This window comes from Lissotriton helveticus, chromosome 4_2 (assembly GCF_964261635.1).
Source record: "Lissotriton helveticus chromosome 4_2, aLisHel1.1, whole genome shotgun sequence".
NCBI lineage: Eukaryota > Metazoa > Chordata > Amphibia > Caudata > Salamandridae > Lissotriton > Lissotriton helveticus.
Window position 1 is genome coordinate 63,955,035 of NC_136064.1, and position 23,131 is coordinate 63,978,165.

The 23,131-nt window shown below is 44.9% G+C and overlaps 1 protein-coding gene across 3 annotated transcripts in view; it reads right to left on the reverse strand.

The window, feature by feature from the left end:
• The window catches only part of OPHN1 (oligophrenin 1), a 683,898-nt gene that overhangs the window by 379,594 nt on the left and 281,173 nt on the right, over nt 1-23,131 (reverse strand). For all 3 annotated transcript variants that reach the window (XM_078640140.1, XM_078640141.1, XM_078640142.1), the window contains exon 3: nt 8,945-9,006. In XM_078640140.1, the coding sequence (XP_078496266.1) occupies nt 8,945-9,006 (62 nt within the window). The remainder of the gene's footprint in view (nt 1-8,944; nt 9,007-23,131) is intronic.

Genomic DNA, 23,131 nt, shown 5'->3' on the forward strand with positions numbered 1-23,131 from the left:
GCCTCAGACAACTTGTCACTGCACCCACCCTCGCCACTGGCCACACGCTGGATCCCGTCTTCTCCACAGGCGCCCACGTCACCTTCGACCACACCACCGAACTCCACTGGACCGACCACCGCTGCATCCATTTCACCTTCAATAAACCAACCACGCACCACCGCACCCAACAGCTGCCTCGCTGCTGCTGGAGCAAAGTCACCGAAGACCAGCTGATCACCTCCCTCGCCAAGAACCCACCCACCGACCCCACCAACCCAGACGTCGCAGCCCGCAAATCAGACGGTGGATCAACGACTGCGCCAAAACCCTCGCCCCGCTCAAGAAACCCTCCAACAGCCACACCAACAAGAGAGCCACCTGGTTCACCGACGAACTCCAGACCTCCAAACGCGCATGCCGGAAACTGAAGAAGACATGGCTCCACGAACGCACACCGGACAACCACACAGCCCACAAGGACGCCACCCACAGACACCGCCACCTCATCAGATTAGCCAAGAGAGCCTCCTTCAAAGACCGGTTGGATAACAACGCACACGAAAGCAAACAGCTCTTCAGCATCATAAAGGAACCCCAGCGCCAACGCCAACAACATCCCGCCCTCATAAGAACTGTGCGACTCACTAGCCATCTTCTTCCACCGCAAGATCGCTGACATCCTTGACAGCTTCAACACCACGACTGCTCCGAGTACGCCAGACTCCACCCCCCCCTGTGAACACCACCAGCATCAACCGCCTGACTTCCTGGTCTAACGTCAACGATGACGAGACACGCAAGGTCATGAACTCCATCCACTCGGAATCTCCGTCTGACCCGTGCCCTCACCACGTATTCAACAAAGCAGACGCAGCCATAGCACCCCAACTACGAAAGGTCATCAACATCTCCTTCGAAACAGCGACATTCCCGGAAAGCTGAAAGCAATCCGAAATCAACACCCTCCTCGAGAAGCCCAAAGCGGACCCCAAGGACTTCAAGAACTTCCGGCCCATCTCCCTGCTCCCCTTCCCGGCAAAGGTCATCGATAAAATCGTCAACATGCAACTGGCCCGCCACCTTGAAGACAACAACATCTTGGACCCATCCCAGTCCGGATTCAGACAAAACCACAGCACCGAGACAGCCCTCATCGCCGCCACAGACGACATCAGGCGCCAACTAGACAACGGCGAAACATCAGCCCTCATCCTCCTGGACCTGTCAGCCGCCTTCGACACGGTCTGCCATCGCACTCTAAAGACACGCCTCCTAGAAGCCGGAATCCAAGAGAAGGCTCTCGACTGGACCACGTCCTTCCTCGCCAGCAGAACCCAGAGCGTCGCCTCCCACCCTTCCGATCCGAAGTCACTGACATCATCTGCGGCGTCCCCCAGGGCTCATCCCTCAGCCCGACGCTGTTCAACGTCTACATAAACCCCCTCTCAAAAGTAGCCCGCCATCACAACCTCAACATCATCTCCTACGCCGACGACACCCAGCTCATCCTCTCACTCACCAAGGACCCACACACCGCCAAAACTAACCTCCATGAGGGAATGAAGGCCGTCGCTGACTGGATGAAGAGCAACCGTCTGAAGCTGAACTCGGACAAAACGGAGGTCATCATCTTCGGACACACCCCCTCAGCCTGGGACCACTCCTGGTGGCCGACCACACAGGGAACAGCACCAACAACCACCGACCACGTACGCAACCTAGGTTTCATCCTCGACTCCTCCCTCTCCATGTCTAAGCAGGTCAGCGCCGTCTCCTCCTCCTTCTAAAACACCCTCCGCATGCTCCGCAGGATCTACAAGTGGATCCCGACCAATACAAGAAGAACAGTGACACAGGCCCTACGGTAACGCACTCTACACAGGAATCCCGGCCAAACACCTACGACGACTACAACGTATCCAAAACGCCTCCGCCCGACTGATCGTCAACGCCCCCTGCCGCAACCACATCACCCCCCACCTGAGAGACCTACACTGGCTCCCCGTCAACAAGAGGATCACCATCAAGCTCCTCACCCACGCACACAAAGCACTCCACAATGTCGGACCAGCCTACCTGAACAGCAGACTCAGCTTCCACACCCCCATCCGCCAGCCTCGCCCTCGCCGCTGTCCCCCGCATCCAACGGACAACCTCCGACAGCAGATCCTTCTCCTACCTCACCGCCAAGACCTGGAACACCTTCCCTACCCACATACGGCAGACCCAAGAACTACTCACCTTCAGAAGGCTCCTCAAGACCTAGCTCTTCGAGCAGTAGCAGCAACCCCCATCCCCTCAGCGCCTTGGGACCCTCACGAGTAAGTAGCGCACTTTAGAAGTACTCTGATTGATTGATTGACTACGCTTGAAATATTTCTAAAGAAGCAACCGAGTCAGTTTTAAAAATGAGGGATAATATCTGCATAAGCAGTTACTTTCAAATTGTGAATTTCTGATCGTAAAGGTGGAATGTCTTCGTTGGAAAGTAATATCCATATAAAAGGTCCAATATAAAGCGCAAATAAAAGAGGAGAAAGAGGGCAACCCTGACGGGTGCCTCTAAGTATGCGGAAGAATGTAGATTGAATACCTGCATAGCTCAGCTTGGCCTGCGGTATGGGATATAAGGCTTGTGTCCACATTAGAAATCGGCCCAAAATTCCAAATGAAATCAGAGAAAGGCCATAAACAGCTCATTGCCACCCGGTCAAAGGCCTTTACGGCGTCTAGAAGTATCATGGCTAAATTACTGCCTGATTGTTTAGCATATCAAACACCATTATTGCCATATTAGTGTGTGCCATAGTATCTTGGCCAATTATAAAACCATGTTGTTGGTCTGATACCAAGCCTGGCATTAGAGGGGCAAACAGTTAGCCAGTACCTTTGTATATATTTTTGCATCAGTGTTAATAAGAGAAATCAGACGACAAGAGCCACATTCTTCTGGCGGTTTACCTATTTTTTCAAAGAATACAACATTTATAGTATCCCAGTATCGTCAATCTCCTGTATAACTTTGGTTAATGGTGGCACTATAATACTTCTAAATATTTTATAAAACCCGCTAGGAATAGAATTGTTCCCTGATGCCTTGCCTGATGGTAGCAAAGTCAGGGCAGCACAAATTTCCTCTGATGAGACTTCTATAGACAACTGACAAATAGCGTCTTCTTGTAAGCACGGAAGCACTGCTTTCTCTAGATATTTATCCAACTCCTCTATGTTTATTGGGTTGGATTGCGAATAAAGAGTTTCATAAAATACTTTAAATTTCTTGAGTATCATATGAGGTTCAGTCTATAGAGTGTTATCCACACCCTTAACAGCTTTTATTGAATTTTTTACTTTTCGCCAACCAGTTTTCTCGGCCCCCGCTTGGCAGATCACCCTGAAACTTACCATGCACAAACTTGTCAAGGAGATTCGGCAAACAAATCCAAAGTTATTAGCAACACAAAAAACGATTTTCCGATAGATAGATAGATAGATAGATAGATAGATAGATAGATAGATAGATAGATAGATAGATAGATAGATAGATAGATAGATAGATAGATAGATAGATAGATAAAAACACAGGTTACAGGGACATTATATTTAAGAAAATAAATTGAAAAAACATAAAAATTCACACAAAAACAAAACTTACAGGGACGTTTACTGTTAGGTTCAGATTTTACAGTCATAAAACCATAGAAATTCAGCAGTTATAGTTATCTCATGTAACAATAACCCATGCCCTAAGGTAATTATAAGTCGCGCACCCGCCATGCACAGTTTTCTCATCAATAATTTTATTGCAAATGTTGCAGATTATATTATCAATGATGTCATATAAGATGTTATGACTAATGTAAAATGTGGGGTAATTAGCAGTGCATGGCGAACACAGGAGAGGCAAGTACTTGCTCCACTTGGTCAACCTAGAACTAGCTTGGCTACCTTTTCAAGTAAAAGGATTGCAACAGCTGTTTTTAGAAACAGTGTTGAGGCCCTAACAGTTGGCAGAATAGATGCACACAAAAGAGAAAGTGAAGAGTCTGCAAGAGGGCCAATACAGATCAGGGTTTATTCAAATTGTTGGAGCTACTTTCCAAAGTGTGTTCTTCGAATTTTGAGGAAAGCATGATAGAGTTCAAGAGACTTTATTTGGAGTCATTAAGAGTAACAAACTTGGAAGTAAGGGGACGAGGGGTAGCTCCTAATAGAGTATAGTGATGTCAAAAAGAAATGATGGTTTGGACAGCCATTTTAAAAATGTACCAAAGGGAGGCATGTTCCTGGGCTCCACTGGAAGCCTCAGGAGATAGCATGTAGTATGTCCAGAAATGACAGCGCAATAATTTTTGGAGAGTTTTGCAACAAAGAAAGAGAAAGATTTTTCTTCTCTTGAATGGAATATGGGTGACAAGTTTTGGATGTTTTTGGAAAAAGATTCATCTGTATGGGGCTAAAAGAGAAGGAGAATGGGACAGATCGATTGAGCTGATGATAGGTACATGTGAAGAGATCATAACAGTAGTGAGGTGAAGATCAGATGGGTTTAGAAGTGATGTACGAGAGGCCATAATGTAACGAAAAGGCCACTTAAAGACTGCTTATTTAGTTTCCAACGTTCACACCGATTCATCAGTACCCCAGGTGAATACTAAGAGGTATGGATCAGTGTTCACTTAATACAGAAGTGAACAGGAATGTAGGCATAGAAACAATCGTCTCCAATACAGATGGGATTCGGTTTCAGCCATCTGAATCTTTCCTCTCCATGAGGCACAAGGCCAGCCTCCTCTCTCAGGCCTTGAAGGAAAGGTCTGACAGATATCAAGCAAGAGGCCCTAAGCTTGGATGTAGGCACTATAGTTAAATAAGGTGAGGGACGTCAGCATAGATTTTACATTGGCCCACAAGTAGAGCACATTTTGAAGAGAGATCTCTTCTTATCTTCCAGGATGATAGCTGAATTTGTCTTCTTAGTAAAAATTAAATAATTCCGGTAACACATCGCCCTACTGTGAAGCTGAAGGAGGAGTTGGCAGACGTTGGGGGAGTTGAAGAAAAAGTAAAGAAATCCTGTGGAAGGTAGCTAATACGTCCAACTCCGTTCACACATGATGTGTGATAGAAATGTCAGGTATGACCTCCAGGGGCAGTAGAGAGCTGAGCACAAACCTCTTTGGCTGACACTCGGGTTGTTTCAAATGAGGCTCTTGTGCTACTAAACAAACAGTATTCCTGGGCCTCTGGCCATTTTAACAGTATTTATTGCTATTTTAAAGGTACCGGGATTTCCAGCCTGATGACGGGGAACGTTCAAGCAGGTGAAACTATGAAAGATCCAGTGATGGAGGATAGTAAATTAACACATTTTAAAACAAGTCAACATTTTTGAAGCAATATATTAACAGATAAGGATATACTCGCGCCATATATTTTTTAATATGAATGTTTTGCTATGTTTTCACGTTGAACTAATCACTGTAATGGAAGGAGAATCAGCAATGAATTTTGTTAGTTGAGTTTTCAATAGTTAGTATCCTGGTCGGGTGTAGGTTTGGGAGGTCAGAGGGAGCAACGCAGGATACTGACACACTCAATCCTGGAATCTTCCCACCAGACCCAGCAGGGCATCCAAAGAATGAAATGTGTCCACAGAACCCTCACTTAACCTCTTGGCTACAGGGATAACTTGTAATGGGATCCTCAGCTTTGCACAGGGGCCACTTACCTACTTTATCCTCATACAATTAGATTGGGGCGAAGACTTCATGATCCAACCAACTGGCCTACCATGAGTGAAAGCCCCTTTCTTCCTTGACTGAGCAAACACACTGTGCAGGCACATTTTCACTGACTTCAGTAAGAGACCACACAATGACAATAAGTGGAGTATTGCAGGACATCCCACAACCCCGACTCACAGATTACAATGGCCACAGGTCTCCAAACGTTTGGGTGTCGTATTTATGCCAAATACATAAATTCGCCAATGCTCTTTTCAACCTTGTTTTAAATAAAGATATGTTTAGAGACAATAGGTCTGATTTAGAGTTGTTATTAATGATTTAGAGTTGTTATTAATGCCCTATATCAACCTGTAGCTGAGATTCATCCCAACCAAACGTCACCCTCCAAAGGTAAGTCTGGCTGCGTCATCATGTCTCCTCCCCCACCACCCCTTCTACACACGAGTAAATGTCCTAAAAGGATAATATGCCTCTTGGAATATTGTCGAGTGTCTGTGGGTAAGACACAACAGCAATACTTGTCAGAAGCTCTGCCCTGCCTCTCGCCGTCTCAAGAACCTGGCGAGTTGGCCTTGCGACATTGACACTCCTGACTGTTCATTTTAGAGAACGACACTCTTCTTTCAGCTTTTTCACTCTTTTCTTTTAACTTGACATGAATCAGCACCGGATTACTGGATTACTACTTTAACTAGAACGTTTCATTTCTGACTAGTAGGCTGATACATGGAATAAGAAAAGACAAGTCTTAGAACGAGCAATGGAAAGCCAAAAGGTTTCGCCTACGAAAGATATTGGTTTTGGCAATGTTTTGAGCCGTGCTGTACAGCAGGGATTTGCAGTGTGGCTAAAACAAATTTTAAATAAGTGTTATGATACATCAATACCAATGAGCTTGTTTTTTTTTTTAAAGCGTTAGAGCTGGAAGCGTAATAGTCTTTTTTATTATTATTATTTTTAGCCATGCTGTACAGCAGCCACTCTATTATTAAGCAGAGCTACAAACCATACCCAAAGACGGCAATGCTCACGCTGTTCAGCATGAATAACAGGCATACTCAGAGGAAATAGTGTCCAAGGGCAAACCTATCGGCTTTGTTAATGCTTTCTAGGTCTCGGCACAACACACCTGTGATTCTGGGCAAAGCAGTTAATCTTCCCCTGTGTGAAAAAGAAAACATAACATTTGGCAAAAAATCCTATCAGGGATTTATACTCAGTCCCATGCTTTTTAACCTGTATGTGGCACCCCTGTCCAAGTTGATTAGATCATATGGGTTTGACGTATTGTTGTACTCTGATGACACCCAGCTACTAATCACCCTCGGTCCGAACCCAACTGATACCAGTTTCAGATTCAAAAACTGTATGACTCATATCAACCTTTGTATGCAAGCTAACTATCTGCAGCTCAATGCCAATGAGACCAAGATCATATATATTTGGCTAGGGTCATGAACACTGGTCCAACGACTGGTGGCCCCATAGTCTTGGCCCTTGCCTTCTCCTAAACCCATGGTACACAACCTTGGAGTAAAAAGTGATGATAAACTATCCATGAAAGACCAGGTTAACCAAATAGTGTGCACCTGTTATGGCCTAATGAGGAGCCAACGTAAGATCTTCCAATGGATCCCATTAGAGTCAAGAAAACCACTTGTCCAAGGTTTAATCATCAGTCGTCTTGACTATGGAAATGTTTTGATGGCCTCAATTAACGAAGAGCTGGTCACCAGGCTCCAGGTTTTACAGAACACAGCTGCTAGGCTAATATTAAACCTTCCACCTCGGTCCCCGCCAGTGCTCAGTCTGAAAACCCTTCACTGGCTCCCTATTAGGAAACGGATTTGTTTTAAGATCAGCTATCTGATACACAGGACGCTGTTTGAGAATGGGCCATGCTACCTGGCCAAAAAACTAAACTGGTACCTCCCTCACAGAAACCTTAAGTCTGGAACTAAGCATCTCACACCACTCAGGGTGCGAACCGCCAGGCACGGCGGCCACTCATTTTCCCATCTAGCCCTCCATCTGTGGACCGAACTCCCATTGCAGCTTTGCACTATTTCGGATCATAAACAGTTCTGAAAAAAGCTGAAAACCTGGCTGTTCTCACCGCTCACCCTTCCCCCGATTTCAGATGTTTTATCTTTGCCTTCACCAGCTATGCTGCAGTGCTTTGAGACCCCTCTGGGTGATATGTGCGCTTAATAAAACTCTATGACTGACTATCACATAAAGAAAGCAATTACTCCCATATCCGTGAAAATACATTTGTAAGTGGATAGCCTCTGCTGTCACAATAAAGGCAGATAACATTGTCAAAAATAAACATCAATTTTAAAGGAGAAAAGGGCTTCTCTAAAGTGTGTGTGGGGCATAGTGAAGCATAGCTACAAATGGCAAGAGGTTCAACAAGGAAGACGGAAGAAATAAAAAAACAAAGTAGTATGTCAATCACAGTACAATATGAGGAAGGACGGCAATCAAACTGGAGCAATCAGTACTTAGTCCATGCTCCAGGCGAAGGAAGAGGAAGTGAAGCCAGCAGGCGCTGGCCAATTACAAGACAGCAATTGACAATGTAGCCAACTAATGTTAAGCAATGTGTGGGCTGCAAGCCCCTTTTTTTATACAATAGCTCTCGCAAACAAGATCACATGCAGCACATGTGCTATCACAGGCGAGGTCTAAAAACCAGGACATATTAAAGATGGTCGGAGCATTCAAAATACAGATAGAAAAAAAAATCTGTATTCAACCTATTGCATAATGTTGCAGCTGCTCACCGTCAGAGTCATTTAGACCCATGAGTATGTGTTAATATAGGTGCAAACAACGTTTGGACTCATTTTATACTTTTCCACTCTCACTTTTTGTACACACGGTTAAGAGTAGCTTGTAAGCAAAAGCCTGTGCACCACAGTGAGCCTGGAAAAAAGTACAAGGTGCAAAATGGGTGTAAAAGGCGGTTTTGTTATTCCTCGTTATTTACCAACATGGTCAAAACAAGGTGCAAAATGGGTGTAAAAGGCGGTTTTGTTATTCCTCGTTATTTACCAACATGGTCAAAATGAGATGCAAAAACACACCTAATACCAGGCTGAATGTTATTAGCACTGTTGTTTCTTTGAAACTATTAATACCGCAAGACCTGAATGGGTGTGTGTGTGTCCAGAGCTTAAGTACACATAATGCTGGCTGTTCCTTACCATCATCATCCTCTCGAGCTCTACTTCCGACAGAAGTTCCGAAAATTCTTTGAATGACTCCGCTAAAAAGAAACACAAAAAATACCAAAGACCCAGTTAGAAAAAGCTCCGAACAGGCATCGCTAGTCTACTATATTGAACCAATCCTTAAAAATACATAAGAATTTCCTTGGTCATTGTCAAAGGTTCCCCCTTGGGGCTTTCAATGTAATTCATTTCTTTGTATTTCGAAAATCTAATAAAAAAGCTTATTAAAAATAATATATGTCATAGTAGTTAACAACACAGACAACCCAAAAGTCAGAAATGTAGTCCATTTAGGATTTATTCAAACATGTAACAATGATTCCAATGTTGTAGTTTTGTTTATTTTTGAAACCTTGCAGTTCAGTACTCATTTTTTGCACGTGTTTTCTTTCTGCCTTACCTTTCTGCATTGTTTTCTTCATTTGTGTGATACAAATAAAGGGGACCGTTTTAGTTATCAAGAACATCAAAATGGTAACAATTCGAACAAGCATTGGCATTGCCAATAGGTCTCGCTTGTGGGACCTTATAAGTATTTAGTTTTGCAGCACAATATCCGATTATGCAACAAAGATATTGTGCTGCAAAACTAAATACTTCTAAGGTTTCACAAGCGAGACCTATTGGCAATGCCAATGCTTGTTTTTTTTTCCACCCCACTCATTGCCGTCAAAGCACATGGGATAGGCGGCAGACCGGAGATGTGAGGATGGGCTTTGCGTCCTTCAGGGGGCGCGTCGTTTGTTTTCGGTGCCAGAACAAAATGGGGACATGTTTTATGCATCCATACCCCTGCCCAATTATTGCAGCCGTTTGACTTGATTCATGTAACCAACAGTTTGAAGATGTGACCAAATGACTGGGGTAGACGGGAGACGGTGGGGGGTCTGGGAGCACCGCAGTCAGTCAGTGGTTCATTACTTGTGGTTAAAAGCTGGCATGCCTGTATGTGCATTGAATGCACCCGATGAGCTGTCACGCTGCGCAGATAAAGTGTAGGGATCCTTCACTTTCTGCACACAAAGATGCTTTTCCCTTTGTACAACAAAAGGCCTTGGATGGGAGGCGCATGTCTTCAGCACTGTATATAACAAGCATTTGCTTGTAATCATAAAGTAGTAAGTACTCTTTAACAAATTTACGGACCTGTTTTGCCATTAATGTTTAGATTACGGATGTGTCTACTTTGCAATTAAACCATTGACTTCTTTGAAGTATTTAACTTTGGAACACTATTCCAGTGGTTCTTAACCTGCCGTCTGGGGATCGGTGACGCATAGTCAGGGTGTTCTTTACTTCTTAGAAAAGTAAATAACAGATTTATACAATTTATGTAAATAAAGAAGCCTAGTGTTTAAATTGAAATTTTAAACGTTCTGTAAATGTGACAATTTGAAATAGAATAAAAATGTAAGTTGGTCATAGCAGATTAATTAGCTTGAGAAAACCTGTTCGATAAAAAGCTGAAGGAGGAGGGGGTGCGAGGGATGAGGGAACACGGCCTGGGGGAAGCTGGCTGGGGAGGGGGAGGAGAAATGCAAGGAAGGCTGTGTGCGGCGTAATTAGGGGAGGAGAAGCCGAGAAGCCACAGAGCGCACGCTGGGCGAAGCCCTTTGATGTGCTGTGCGGCAAATGGAGGGAGGCTGATGCGCGTTCATGTTTGAACACGTGGTTCACGTGAACTTCATGAAAACGCCAGCAAAAAGCTGGTGGTTTCATGAAGATTTTCGCTACTTGAATTCTCGCTCCGATGCGCGAGACCTAAAAACCAGGATTGCAATACAATTATACACTACCTACCTGACCCCAGTGGCAGGTATGCTGAACATTTTCTTACAAAAAGGATCAGTTATATTTTTGGTTGGAACAGAGATCAGTTAAGTGACTCAAGGAAGCCAGTGGGCTTCGTAAGTGCAGGCATTTGTGGTGGTGTGTCCCACCAGCGTGCAGGTGTCCTTAAAGTGCCAAGAAGTGAGATCTCAAGGATGACAGGAAGGAGCCTGTCTGAGGATTCAGAAGTTACATTAACATAGGGAATCAATGAAAGTAAATAGTCTCTAGGACCAGCACTTCTGCTTTGCTACTGGTGAGCAAGATTTTCTGAATGTGTGTGTGCAGCTCTGCTCAGTTGAGTTGTTTAAAGGTAATTGTTTTGCACTTGCCTCCAGTGGCTGCTCCTTGGGATCTGAAGAGGTAGGGCAGTGTGGGGAATACGAAATAAGCACAGAGACACAGACAAAAAAAAAATATATATATAAAACTTTACTTACCAGTCGTTGCATTGCTTCTCTCCCAATCCTCAACTCCAGGGTTGGTGCACACGGCGGAGGCTCCCAGATGCCAATCCTGATGCTGCTCTCATGATGGGAATACTATTTCCAGCATGAGAGAAGCACTGGGATTGGTCTGAGGCCCTCATTTGCCACTCAGACAGTGACCGGGAGCCTGTGGCTTTTCTCTAACCCGGTGGTACAACACAGCCGGGTGGAGAAATGCTAAGTGCGCATGAAGGTTTGACCGGTCTAAGACGGACGGTCAAACCGGCATACACACTTCGTAGTACCCATCACCCCTCCTCCCCACTGCCATCATAGCCTGCATGGCCACACCTCGCCCTATGATGAGGCTCGCTGGCAGCCTGCAGGTAAGAAGAAAAATAAAATGATAAAAAAATTGGTTTATTATCATTTTATATGTGTTTAAATCTGCTGCTCCCTAGTGGGGCAACACTCCTCCGCCATATAGGAGGAGCCAAACCTGCATACCTCTTTAAAGAAAATGTTGGATTTGTGGGGAGACCCCCATGACGGTAAAGCGGAAGAAGATGCTGGACGTTGTACCCTGCGGTGATAGGTCCAATCGTAGAGCACTCCCAGATTCAACCACAGCTATACCGTGCTTGAAAGAATGATCCGGCATTATAAAGTAGGAGCTGTCGTATGGGACACAGTCTACAGTGGTTATGATTGTGAATGGTAACAACAGAGACACAGACAAAAAATATATATATATAAAACTTTACTTACCAGTCGTTGCATTGCTTCTCTCCCAATCCTCAACTCCAGGGTTAGTGTACACGGCGGAGGCTCCCAGATGCCAATCCTGATGCTGCTCTCATGATGGGAATACTATTTCCAGCATGAGAGAAGCATTGGGATTGGTCTGAGGCCCTCATTTGCCACTCAGACAGTGACCGGGAGCCTGTGGCTTTTCTCTAACCCGGTGGTACAACACAGCCGGGTAGAGAAATGCTAAGTGCGCATGAAGGTTTGACCGGTCTAAGACGGACGGTCAAACCGGCATACACACTTCGTAGTACCCATCACCCCTCCTCCCCACTGCCATCATAGCCTGCATGGCCGCACCTCGCCCTATGATGAGGCTCGCTGGCAGCCTGCAGGTAAGAAGAAAAATAAAATGATAAAAAAATTGGTTTATTATCATTTTATATGTGTTTAAATCTGCTGCTCCCTAGTGGGGCAACACTCCTCCGCCATATAGGAGGAGCCAAACCTGCATACCTCTTTAAAGAAAATGTTGGATTTGTGGGGAGACCCCCATGACGGTAAAGTGGAAGAAGATGCTGGACGTTGTACCCTGCGGTGATAGGTCCAATAGTAGAGCACTCCCAGATTCAACCACAGCTATACCGTGCTTGAAAGAATGATACGGCATTATAAAGTAGGAGCTGTCGTATGGGACACAGTCTACAGTGGTTATGATTGTGAATGGTAACAACGCTGAATTAGGTAGGTGTGAAAGCAAAAGGCAGAGGTGGCTCCTCCATAATGGGAGAGGAGCATCACCCCACCGGTCAGTCAGTCAGTGGTCTAGCGAAATATAAAGTGACCACTGACTGATTGAGCCATGCTAGCAGTATAGAGAGGGAGGAGTGGTATGGGCACTGTAAGTGTGCATGTCAGTTTGGCCCACCGTCTTAGGGCGGCCAAACTGACATGCGCAGTTAGGTTTCTCCAACCCAGCTGTGTTACACAGTCAGATTGGAGAAGCGTCACAGGCGCCTAGGCTCTGTCTAAGCGGCAAACCACGACGCTTAGCCCAATCCAAGCGCTGCTCTCATAGCATGAGAGCAACAACAGGATTGGGTGGGGACCTTGTGCTCCAGTGCATGCTGGGACTCAAGGATAGCCGGAGAAAAGGACCGAGGCGGCTGCCGTGTACTCGGGTAAGTTTTTTTATTTAATTACTATTTTCCCTTCTTACTCCCCCCATTCAGTATAACGTCAGCCGCCACTGAGGTGTGGTCGATAATCTACAGGATACAAAATACTAATATCCAAATTAAATGAAGGATAAAAAACGACCTATTCAGTGGTAGAAAATGCGTATGCTGGCTAAATAGATTATTCATCCTCGTCTTCATAACTGTCAGTTTAAAGTAGGGGTCATTCTTGGGTCACATCCCATATTAAATTTTGGCACAGCATCTGGGTTGCAACAAGAAAACATTTTTGTGCTCCAGCGGATGTACTACTCTGTCACATGTCACAGCTCAAAATATCACTCAATAGATGTTACAGAATCTCTGGCCCAGGACTTCCATCTGCAAATTTTACAGAATCTCTGCAAATGCAAGGATGGAAGCCTGTGAGGGACAACAGATCTCCAACCTTGCATTTGCAGAATACCAACAAGGCAGACTCCATTAAAATGGCGCGATATGCAATATTTTTTGGGGAGATACCCTCTTGAAGGTTCTTTAAAGACCGGGTAAACTGTAGATCTCCCGATAGGAAGTATTTGCGGTATTAAGATTAACTTCATGGCCGGACTGCTATATATAGCTAGGGCTCTTTGGATGGTGTTTCCGACTGAAATTTTAAAGAATACCCTGAAGAACCTTTGGGCAGTCATCTGTACTAAAAGGGCTTCTCGTGTGGCTGCATCAGTACTGTTCAAAACATCCCAAGGGGGTGCTAGGTATCCCTGAGGTTAGTAGATGTATTCAGTCAAGCCAACCAGTGCCGACACTGACATGGACATCACCTACTCAGACTGAGCGATAAATACAATTTTTTTTTTTTTTTTTTTATATATATGAATCTCCAATTCACTTTCTATGTTAAGCGCTCTGATACCCAAGGGTCTTGTTCGCGCTATACAAAACACTATAATAAATAAATAAATAAATAAATGAGTACCCGCTCATGAGTACCTGCGCCGGCCCCGCTTTAAATCTGCATCTCCATTTCACAGCCAAATCCTGAGAGAAGTCCGCTAAGGAAGATGCAATACCCAGGCTACATCGAGATTCCGACTTTGGACCCATTTCTGCTACACCTAACAACAAGTCGGAGACAGACACTCACTGACTATACTTCATCTGGATTTCCACATAAATGCAAGCATAAAAGACAGGTTCCAATCTATACATTGAAGAACCATAGTCATTATGCTTCCCCAGGTTAATTGTATGCATTTGGAACAGTCAAAGTGCCATTTCAACCATTAAGACAGACAGTACGAAACATTCTCAGATATAGCTCTGATTCATCCATTTGGGGGCTTCCTGAAGAAGGTAACTGCCGAAATGCACGTAGAAACATATAAATATATTTGCTTGGCCACAAACGTGAACTGACCGTTGTTGTATCAGAAAAGCAACTTCATTATTTTTTGTGTTGTATTTATACATTACATGATTACATGTATTTTCCAACAATATTTTATAAGAGGGATGTGTGAAGTGGATGCATGCAGGGTGGGTATGTGTGAGTATGAGTGTGTCATGTGAATGAATTGTATTAATGCAATTGGAGAGAAAATATAATGATCATGTATTCTTTTTTAAATAATTATGTATAAAGAAAAAGTGATATTTCTATCCAGAATATTAATAATAAACAGCACTTTTCTATTTTTGTATCAATATGAATGTCTATGGATGGGCCCCTACCTTGATTGTGTTGGCAAATCTTATATCTGTACACAGTTAAAAGAAAATGTGGGTGCACAAAACAATGTTGAGGTGATATCACCAGTTCGATTCAAAGCAATGCTTGGTGGCTCTGACATCTGCTGAAGAGAGAATGGTTTGTATTTTGATATGTGGTGGATGCAAGAGTGTATCAAAGGCTGCTGGAGAGAGGTCCTGTCTCTAATGACAGAAATCACTAAAATTCAGGGCCGCTGACTCTGATTATAGTTCAGCTAGGAGACATAGATGAAGAGGGTTTGTACCCATGTGTCCTCACTGTCAGGGAAAACTGTGCGTCTGCTTTTGGTGATTACATTATCTATATTTCAGAAAAGGTGAAAGACAGATGTTCTGAACATGGGTGTTTGCGGGGAAATAAGCTTCTGTTTGTTTATATGCTATAGGAAAACTACTAGGGGTAACCTGTGATTGAATGGTCCACAAAAAAACTTGTGAACGCCTTTCCACACCAATATAAAAAGTTCTCAGTAATACTCTCATACCCACAGGGGTGGCGGCGCCTCCTCTACACAAAACCGGACTCCACTCCAAGTTCATTATGTACTTTCAAATCTGCTTGATTAACTTTCTTGGTCCCCCAATCTTCCAAAATGCATTGTTTCACCTTCTTAACCAAATCATCCTTCTCATATGCCACCATCCACTCCTCTTTCTCAATTGAATTTATGGTCACTTCTTTAATAGGCTTAGGCATAAGGCTCAAACAGTCTGTGAACTTATTCTGAACACCCAGCACATACTTGATTCTGTAATTATGCTCTTGCAACTGCATAGAGAGCCTAGCAATTCTCGCAGATGCCTTCACCAACCCCGCTGTTGTAAGCAGATTTTATAATGGCTTGTGATCCGTTCTCACATCAAACTCGGTACCCCAAACAAATGCCCGGAAAGGCTCCATACCCCAAAGACATGCACGTCTCTCTCTCTCCCAATAACAGGCTTGCGGATGTGAGGCTCCTAGATGTAAATCCAATTACCACTTCTCTTTAACCTTCCTCTTTTTCTGTAACCACCGCAACCAAACCTCAACCAAACCTTTACTGCTTGCATCCACTTTAAGTATGCTACGCAAATCTGGATCAAAATCTTTATTTGGCGCTGCATTGCATATATCATTTTTTATCGTCTTGAAAGGTTCCACACATTCCCCCCCACCCCCCAACTCAAATTTGCTTTGCAATTTCAACAACTGTCTCAGTTCATAAGATTTTCCTGCAAAGTTCTTTACAAACTTTGGATAGAATTCGGCAAGTCCCAGGAATGAGCGCAGTTCCTGTTTATTCCCTGGTACTGGAGCCTCCCTTAATGCTTCAAGCAATTTTCTCTTAGGTGAAATGCCTTCCTTCCCAATCACATGTCCCAAATATGTAACTTGGTTTTGTGCAAAAAGACACTTTGACAACTCAGCTGTTAAACGCTTCATCTTCAACACTTCCATGACTTCCTTCAATCTTTGAACATGCTCCCTTCTGTTCTCACCCATGATCAGAACATCGTCCTGAAAGTACAGAACACCTCTGATATCCTATAAACTCCTCCCATCAACCTCTGGAATACAGAGGCTGCTGATGGCAGCGCAAACGGCATCCTCATATATTGAAAACAACCATATGGTGTAACTATTATTTGCACCTTGACAATTACGGAGTATGTGGTTGATATTAGGTCCGAATTGTTTTTAACAATTGTTTTTAACATTGTAATTGACTTACTTTGGATCTCTAAGCTCTTCTTTTAATCGCGCACTCGCCGCCTAAACCTCGTTCCATCGGTGTCAGTCCGGCTAGGGGAAGATCCACCCAATTCCCCTCACTTCCTGTGGGCCATCTCAGGACGCCATCTTGGTAGGGTGACGTTCTACTCTCCCAATTTTGGTATTAGAGCCTGCCTACTTAGAAGCTGATGGTGCCGATGCACAGCGGGCGCGCCAGCGGCGTGCCAAAGGCAATCCCATCTGCGCCCGTCCGTGCCTGGACAGCGGCCAGGGCCAGCCATGCTGCCCAAAATTCTGGGGGTTATATACTCAGTTGGACTTGTGATGAGCTCCTGTCCCTCAGGCCACCAGCTTGCCAGAACCAGATACCCCCTGTACTAGGGGACCCTGATGAGAGTTAATCTTGCCCCTCTTGCAAGTTCTACCTTAAATCCAGACTTGACTGCAGGCAGGACAAGGTCCGACGTGCCACCCTCCCAAAGCCTCCCAGATCCGTCAACCTAAAAGCTTGCCTTATTAATTGCAGATCTCTTCCAAAACATGCCTTACACATTCATCAGTCTCTAGTAGATAACGACTGGGACCTCATGTTCCTGACTGAGACATGGCTTCTAGGAAGATTCAAACCCAGCTAAAGCATTAGATATCCCCCAGGGCTGTGGCATAGTCTGCGCTAATAGACAAGACAATAGACAAGGTGGAGGACTAGCGATTATCCATAAAGTCGCTTTGGAGATCGTGACTTCCAATTTTGACCACATAGGCAGTATTGGAGGTCTCCCTTTCTGTATTAATTGTCCGCCTCGATCTCCTACTCGGGCCTCCTCCTCTATAGACCCTCGGATTGCTGTCATAGTTCTTCCCTCACCCTAGAGGATCATATTGCCCAGGCTAGCATGCGCTGTTCTAATTTAAACATCCTGGGTGATCTCAACCTCCATGTGGACGATCCATCCTGTTCTGATAGCGCAAATTATATCTCAGCACTCGCAGGTTGCAATTTGATCAAACTAGCTTCCTAACCTACTCATGAAGCTGGTCCGATATAAGACCTTATTTGCTCGAACATACCAGGCATCTCTGTTCACATCCCTGAGCCAGTCATTTGGTCGGAACATTTCCTGATCCCTTTTCAGGTACACCTGATTGGTGAGCTAAGGGTCACACCCGACTGAAGGACTTAAGAGGAATTGGAGTAGGGTCTCCTTAGAGTCCCTTACTCCATTCCTGAAAGATTCCAAGCCTTCCTTATCAAATAATCTCGATAACAGCATCATGAACCTTAAGACTTGGGTCAGTGACACCCTCGCTATAATTGCGACCAGGGGGCCTCTTATTTCCGCAAGAACCTCCCCTTCCGCTCACCTGGTTCTCAGCAAATATCAGAGCCAAAAAAAGTGAATGTAAAAGACTGGAGCGCAAATGGAGATTATAGTATTCTCAGGAGGACAAAATTGGTTATCGAACTGCACGTAAAGAGTATCCTAAACTTCTGATCGGAGCAAAAGAGAATTCTTTTACTGAACGCATTGCCAGCGCTAAGAACTCTTCCAGAGAGGTTGTGAAGTCCTTCACTAACCAGACAGCACTCACGTGCTCTATTACCCCATCACAGTAGTTTTGTAATAAGATTTCGGATTATTTTGAGGAGAAAATATTCCAGATTTACTCTTCTTTCACAGTTGCACACTCTCACCCTGGAAAGGGCACTCTTAGCAGCCCTTCTGACACCCAGTCAGTGTTTTCGAAATTTGCAACTATTTCTTTAGAGGCTTCCTTGGGGGAACTCTAGAAATGTAAATCCGGGCCACCTGGCGATCCTTGGCCAGCGAAACAATATTGTGCCTTGGCTGAATTGCTCAGCCCTCCCTGAACCCTATCTGAAACTCCTCCCTTAGACAGGGGATCTTTCCATCGGCCTGGAAACATGCATTTCTCCTTCCCATTCTAAAGAAATCCAATGCTGACCCTGCAGTCACCTGTAATTATAGGCCCATTTCCCTGTTGTCTGCCCCCGCTAAAGTACTAGAGATGCTAGCTCATCAGCAGCTGGCAGCTTTCATTGAGTCCAATGGAGAGCTGCATGAATGCCAGTCCGGCTTCCGCCCTGGCTTAAGGACAGAAACAGCTCTGATTGAGATGGCAGATGCCATTCGATGAGCGGTGGATGGTGGCTCTGCGGTCATGCTGGTGCTTCTCAACCTGTCAGCAGCGTTTGATATGGTGTCCCATTCCATCTTACTGGATCGCCTTAAGCGGAATGGCATCCAGGGGACAGCACTAGACTGGATCGTGGCTTACATACATGGCCAAGAACAAGAGGTCTCAATCCATCCTTTCCCGCGAAACCATTAAAATGTGGGGTACCACAGGGATCGGCCTTGAGCCCACTACTTTTCAACATCTATCTGACTCCGCTCACAGAGCTCATCCCAGACACTGGGATCAAGGTGATACCTTACGCCGACGACACTCAACTGATGTTTACTTTCAGTGGAGTGTCGGCATCTTCCTTTGACTCTCTGGAAGTTTGCCTAAAAAGCATTTCTGCCTGGATGAGCACTAATTTCCTAAAACTTAATGCCGACAAGACAGAGGTCCTGTTCTTTAATCAAGCTATAGCTCCCTCCTCAGCGTTATGGTGGCCAACTAATTTTGGATCCCCCCTATACCTAAGGATTCAGTTAAGAATTTAGGAGTCAGGTGGTACAAAGACCTGTCCCTCGCTACCCATGTCCAACAGGTCTCCGCCGCCTTCTTTGGCAAGATAAAAATCACTAGAAAATGTATTGACTTCTTGTCTGAGTCAGCACGCAAAACCATTGTTCATGCCCTAATCACCTCCCATCTTGATTATGCTAACAGTCTCTACATGGGTCTGCCAATTGGACTGATCCGTAGGCTCCAGGTAGTGCAGAATTCAGCAGCCAGACTGGTATGAAAGGTCCCTCTTCGCAAACGTATTTCCCCTTACCTGAGATAGCTGCATTGGCTACCTGTGGCCAAGCACATCGAATTTAAGGCCCTTACGTTTGCCTTTCGGGCATTCTCACAATGTCACAAAAGGTGTGCGCATCACCACTGAGCTGCCTTTTCCATCAATACACAATAAGCTGATCTGGTGTGCGCATCACCGAAAGTGAACACACTTCAATACCCACGGGTGTGCGTATCACCGTACAGTATCTCAGATCCAAGCACAGTTGAATCGCCTCACACAATCATTCTTGATGTGATGAACATTTCAAAATTAGCTCACAACTAGGAATTTCTTTCTCGACCACCACAATTCAAAATGGCTGCACCAGACGCTCAGCGTGCGTCATCTCCTCCTCACGTCTTCACCACACGACTTGCTCGTGTGCCTTCCTCCAGCACAGCAGTGCAGCAACCTTCAATCACAAGACTCCTCCACCATTCCTGATGCCCTGTGACGCTCTTCGCTCACGCAGAGTTCACAAACCGGTTCAGCCACAGCACCTCACGCGCCATTGTGTATGCTCTCGTACCACCTTGTCTAGATCCTTCATAGTCAACACCTGTAACTTCGTTCAGGTAACGTGTACTTCACTGCTTGAGTACGCTGATTTCTGCCCCTCCTTTATCTCCTTTCTCTCATTCCCTTAATACCCGGCAGAGCTTATTTCTTTAAATGAATACGCCATCGCCTTCACCGAAGAATTCTCTAACATGCAAGTTCCTCGCACAGTTGAGCCCGCTGCCAACTTTGTAGTGTAAAGAAATACACCTCCACAAGTGTGTATCTACCTTTATTCTCAAGTCTGCTTAAAGCCTAGACTGCACCCTCCACGACCCAGCTTCATCCTCAACTGCCACCCCCAGAACCCTCAAGCCTTCCATTCCAACCTCCCTCACAATGATGTTCAGCATATTCCAAAACCGAATGCAGCAAAACCAGTCCCTCTACTGTGGTATTAATGGTCCCGTTACTACAAGGTGGCAAGAGCTCATTAATAACTGCCTCTTTCGTGGGCACCACATAATTTTCATTAGGCTGACAATAGTATGCCTCCTCATATTAACAACATCTTGTATCTGAAGGCCTTCTAAACCCCCAATTGTTCTTTTGTGAAAACAGAACAACTTCCGGAATACTCTTTCCACTCACTTGATGACCTTGTTAATCAAAGTCTGGATTTAATAAACGGCTCAAAGCTGATTGAAACAGTTGGTTAGCTCCCTTCTCTATCAAATATGCTTTATCCCTGGTCAAAAACTAAACTACTTCACCCAACAACCCAGTTTACAGCTGAGTTAATATGGGTATTTAAAAAACACCAGAATCCTTAAGTATACCCCCACAGCATCACCGCGCCATATGGTGAAGCGTCTTCTCAGCATTCTCCATAAACAGCAAAATGTTACTCACACTCTTCGTCAACGCATTCCCCACTAGCCCTGCTACTACTTTAGCAACATCTCTATCTTTACTTTGACAACAGCAGGAGAAGCGCCCCCTTTTCTCACACCCAACGTAAGCTTATTCCATATCAGAGCAAATGGGACAAGACAGGAGATTTAAATCCCATGTAAGTGTTTTTAGACTGCTGAGACGACCTTAGCAACGCCCATGTGAGCACCGTTGGGATGACAGTTTCAGCTGACAAGCAAAAGATGAACAGAATGTTTCTTCTGACTTCCTGCGGTGACTCATCCGGGCACGTTTTGATGTTCTTATGCAACCAAAAGGAGCCATTAATAGGCGCCACTTCTTGGCAAGCACAAATTCTGAGAGACAAGGACGGTTCTTGGCTCGCATTCCTCAAAGTCCCATCTGTTACTGGCACACTACTGAAGATCTTAAGTGTCCAAGTGCCTCGGATGGAACTGTACGAAGAAGTGTGTAGTATACTGATCTTTAATGTAATACACCTTTCATGCCTCTCTGCCTTGCTGGCCTCTGCCTTGCTGCTCAGTTAGTGTGGATGTTCTTGGAATGTTGGTATGTGTGGTGAGGTCATGGAATGCTGGTATGACTGTGTGTGGAGTGCGAGTTGAGAGGATGGGTTGAGAAGCAAGGAAGCTGCTCCTGGTGGGGCTCTGTAGAAAAGACCTACTCTACATCTAATTCTGTACTACTCCATGTTGTGATTCCCGATCTAAAAATCTACAATAAATCTACATGGAAAACTAACTGGCCTCGTTCTATTCCCTTATCACATTTGGCGACGATCTGGTAAAAACCCTGCATGTTTTGGGCCACAAGACTACATGAGGTGAGGATACCTGAAACTTTAAAGAACTTTATAGAAACTACCTAAAACTAAGCAACTTTAAACTAAGGAACAGAATCCCCCGATAGCCCCACCAGTGTCCTCCACCCTCTGCACAGCCTACCCAGGGCGCTTCACATTCCTAGTATTCATGGATCTATTCATCAAAGGAAAAAATATACAGTGTTAACCAGCGTACGTTGAATACTGGCTTACCTTCGAACACCTGTTTAGCATGGTGAGATCTTGGCATTATCAAAGACCACAGAGAATGGCAAATCCTTCAACCACCGTCATCAGCAGAGTTTGGCAGTATATTTGACATTCAGAGACAACTTTATTTGGGATTGACATGCCATGAAGTCTTCCAATGTTTTCATCAATCATCAACCACAGAGACTCGCAGCGTATACATATACAAACTGTGTCTACAGGAGAAACCTGCGGACAAACGTTTTGTCACATTCTTTGCGGAAACACTTTGGGTTGTTAGTGTGGTGCTGTGGGGAACCGTGAAACGACATCAGACAAGATATTTGTTATTCCTTGAAACCCTCGCATCTGTGAGTGTCTCTGTGGCCCTCGTGACTTTTCCTGTGCACTAAGTTGTGGTGCTCGGACATTTGTTGGTAAGTCCACTTGGATTTACTTATGGGCCCCAGTCATCCTCTATACATTTGGCAGTTCAACTGCCTATTTGAATTTACCGCACCGCGTGCCCACCTTGAGCGTGCATGATTACCACTGCGCATGCAGCATTACCGCCTTGCAGTGTCCAGCGAAGCTGCTGTTAATCTCCTGTGACGTCTTGGATTCTTCATTGTGCTCGCTGGATAATCGTCAACGTGGTGGTGCCTTCGTCACCGAGGGCTCCTGTGAGACACTTGGTACACGGACGTGCCGTGAGCAATACTGCATGCCGTGCTGAAAGTGTCACCATCTTGCGGCTGGCACCATCTATGCACCATGCCTTGCTCGGCTTTAAGTGTCAATTTGCCAACCACGTCCATTACAACATCACCTCGACGACTGAAAGCTGATGATCCCCGAATACTATTGACAACTTTTCCGTTGGATGGAACCTACTGCTTAACTTGATTCAATGCTTCTTCGAGGGAGACTGTACCAAACACATCGAACTGCATCCGTTCTTCTATTTCGCTTCAAGTACTGCTTTGATGATGCTGCATTATTTTTGTCATCAGCTCTCCTTGCCTGCAGTATTGTTATGCTATGTTTCTTACCGGCTACGG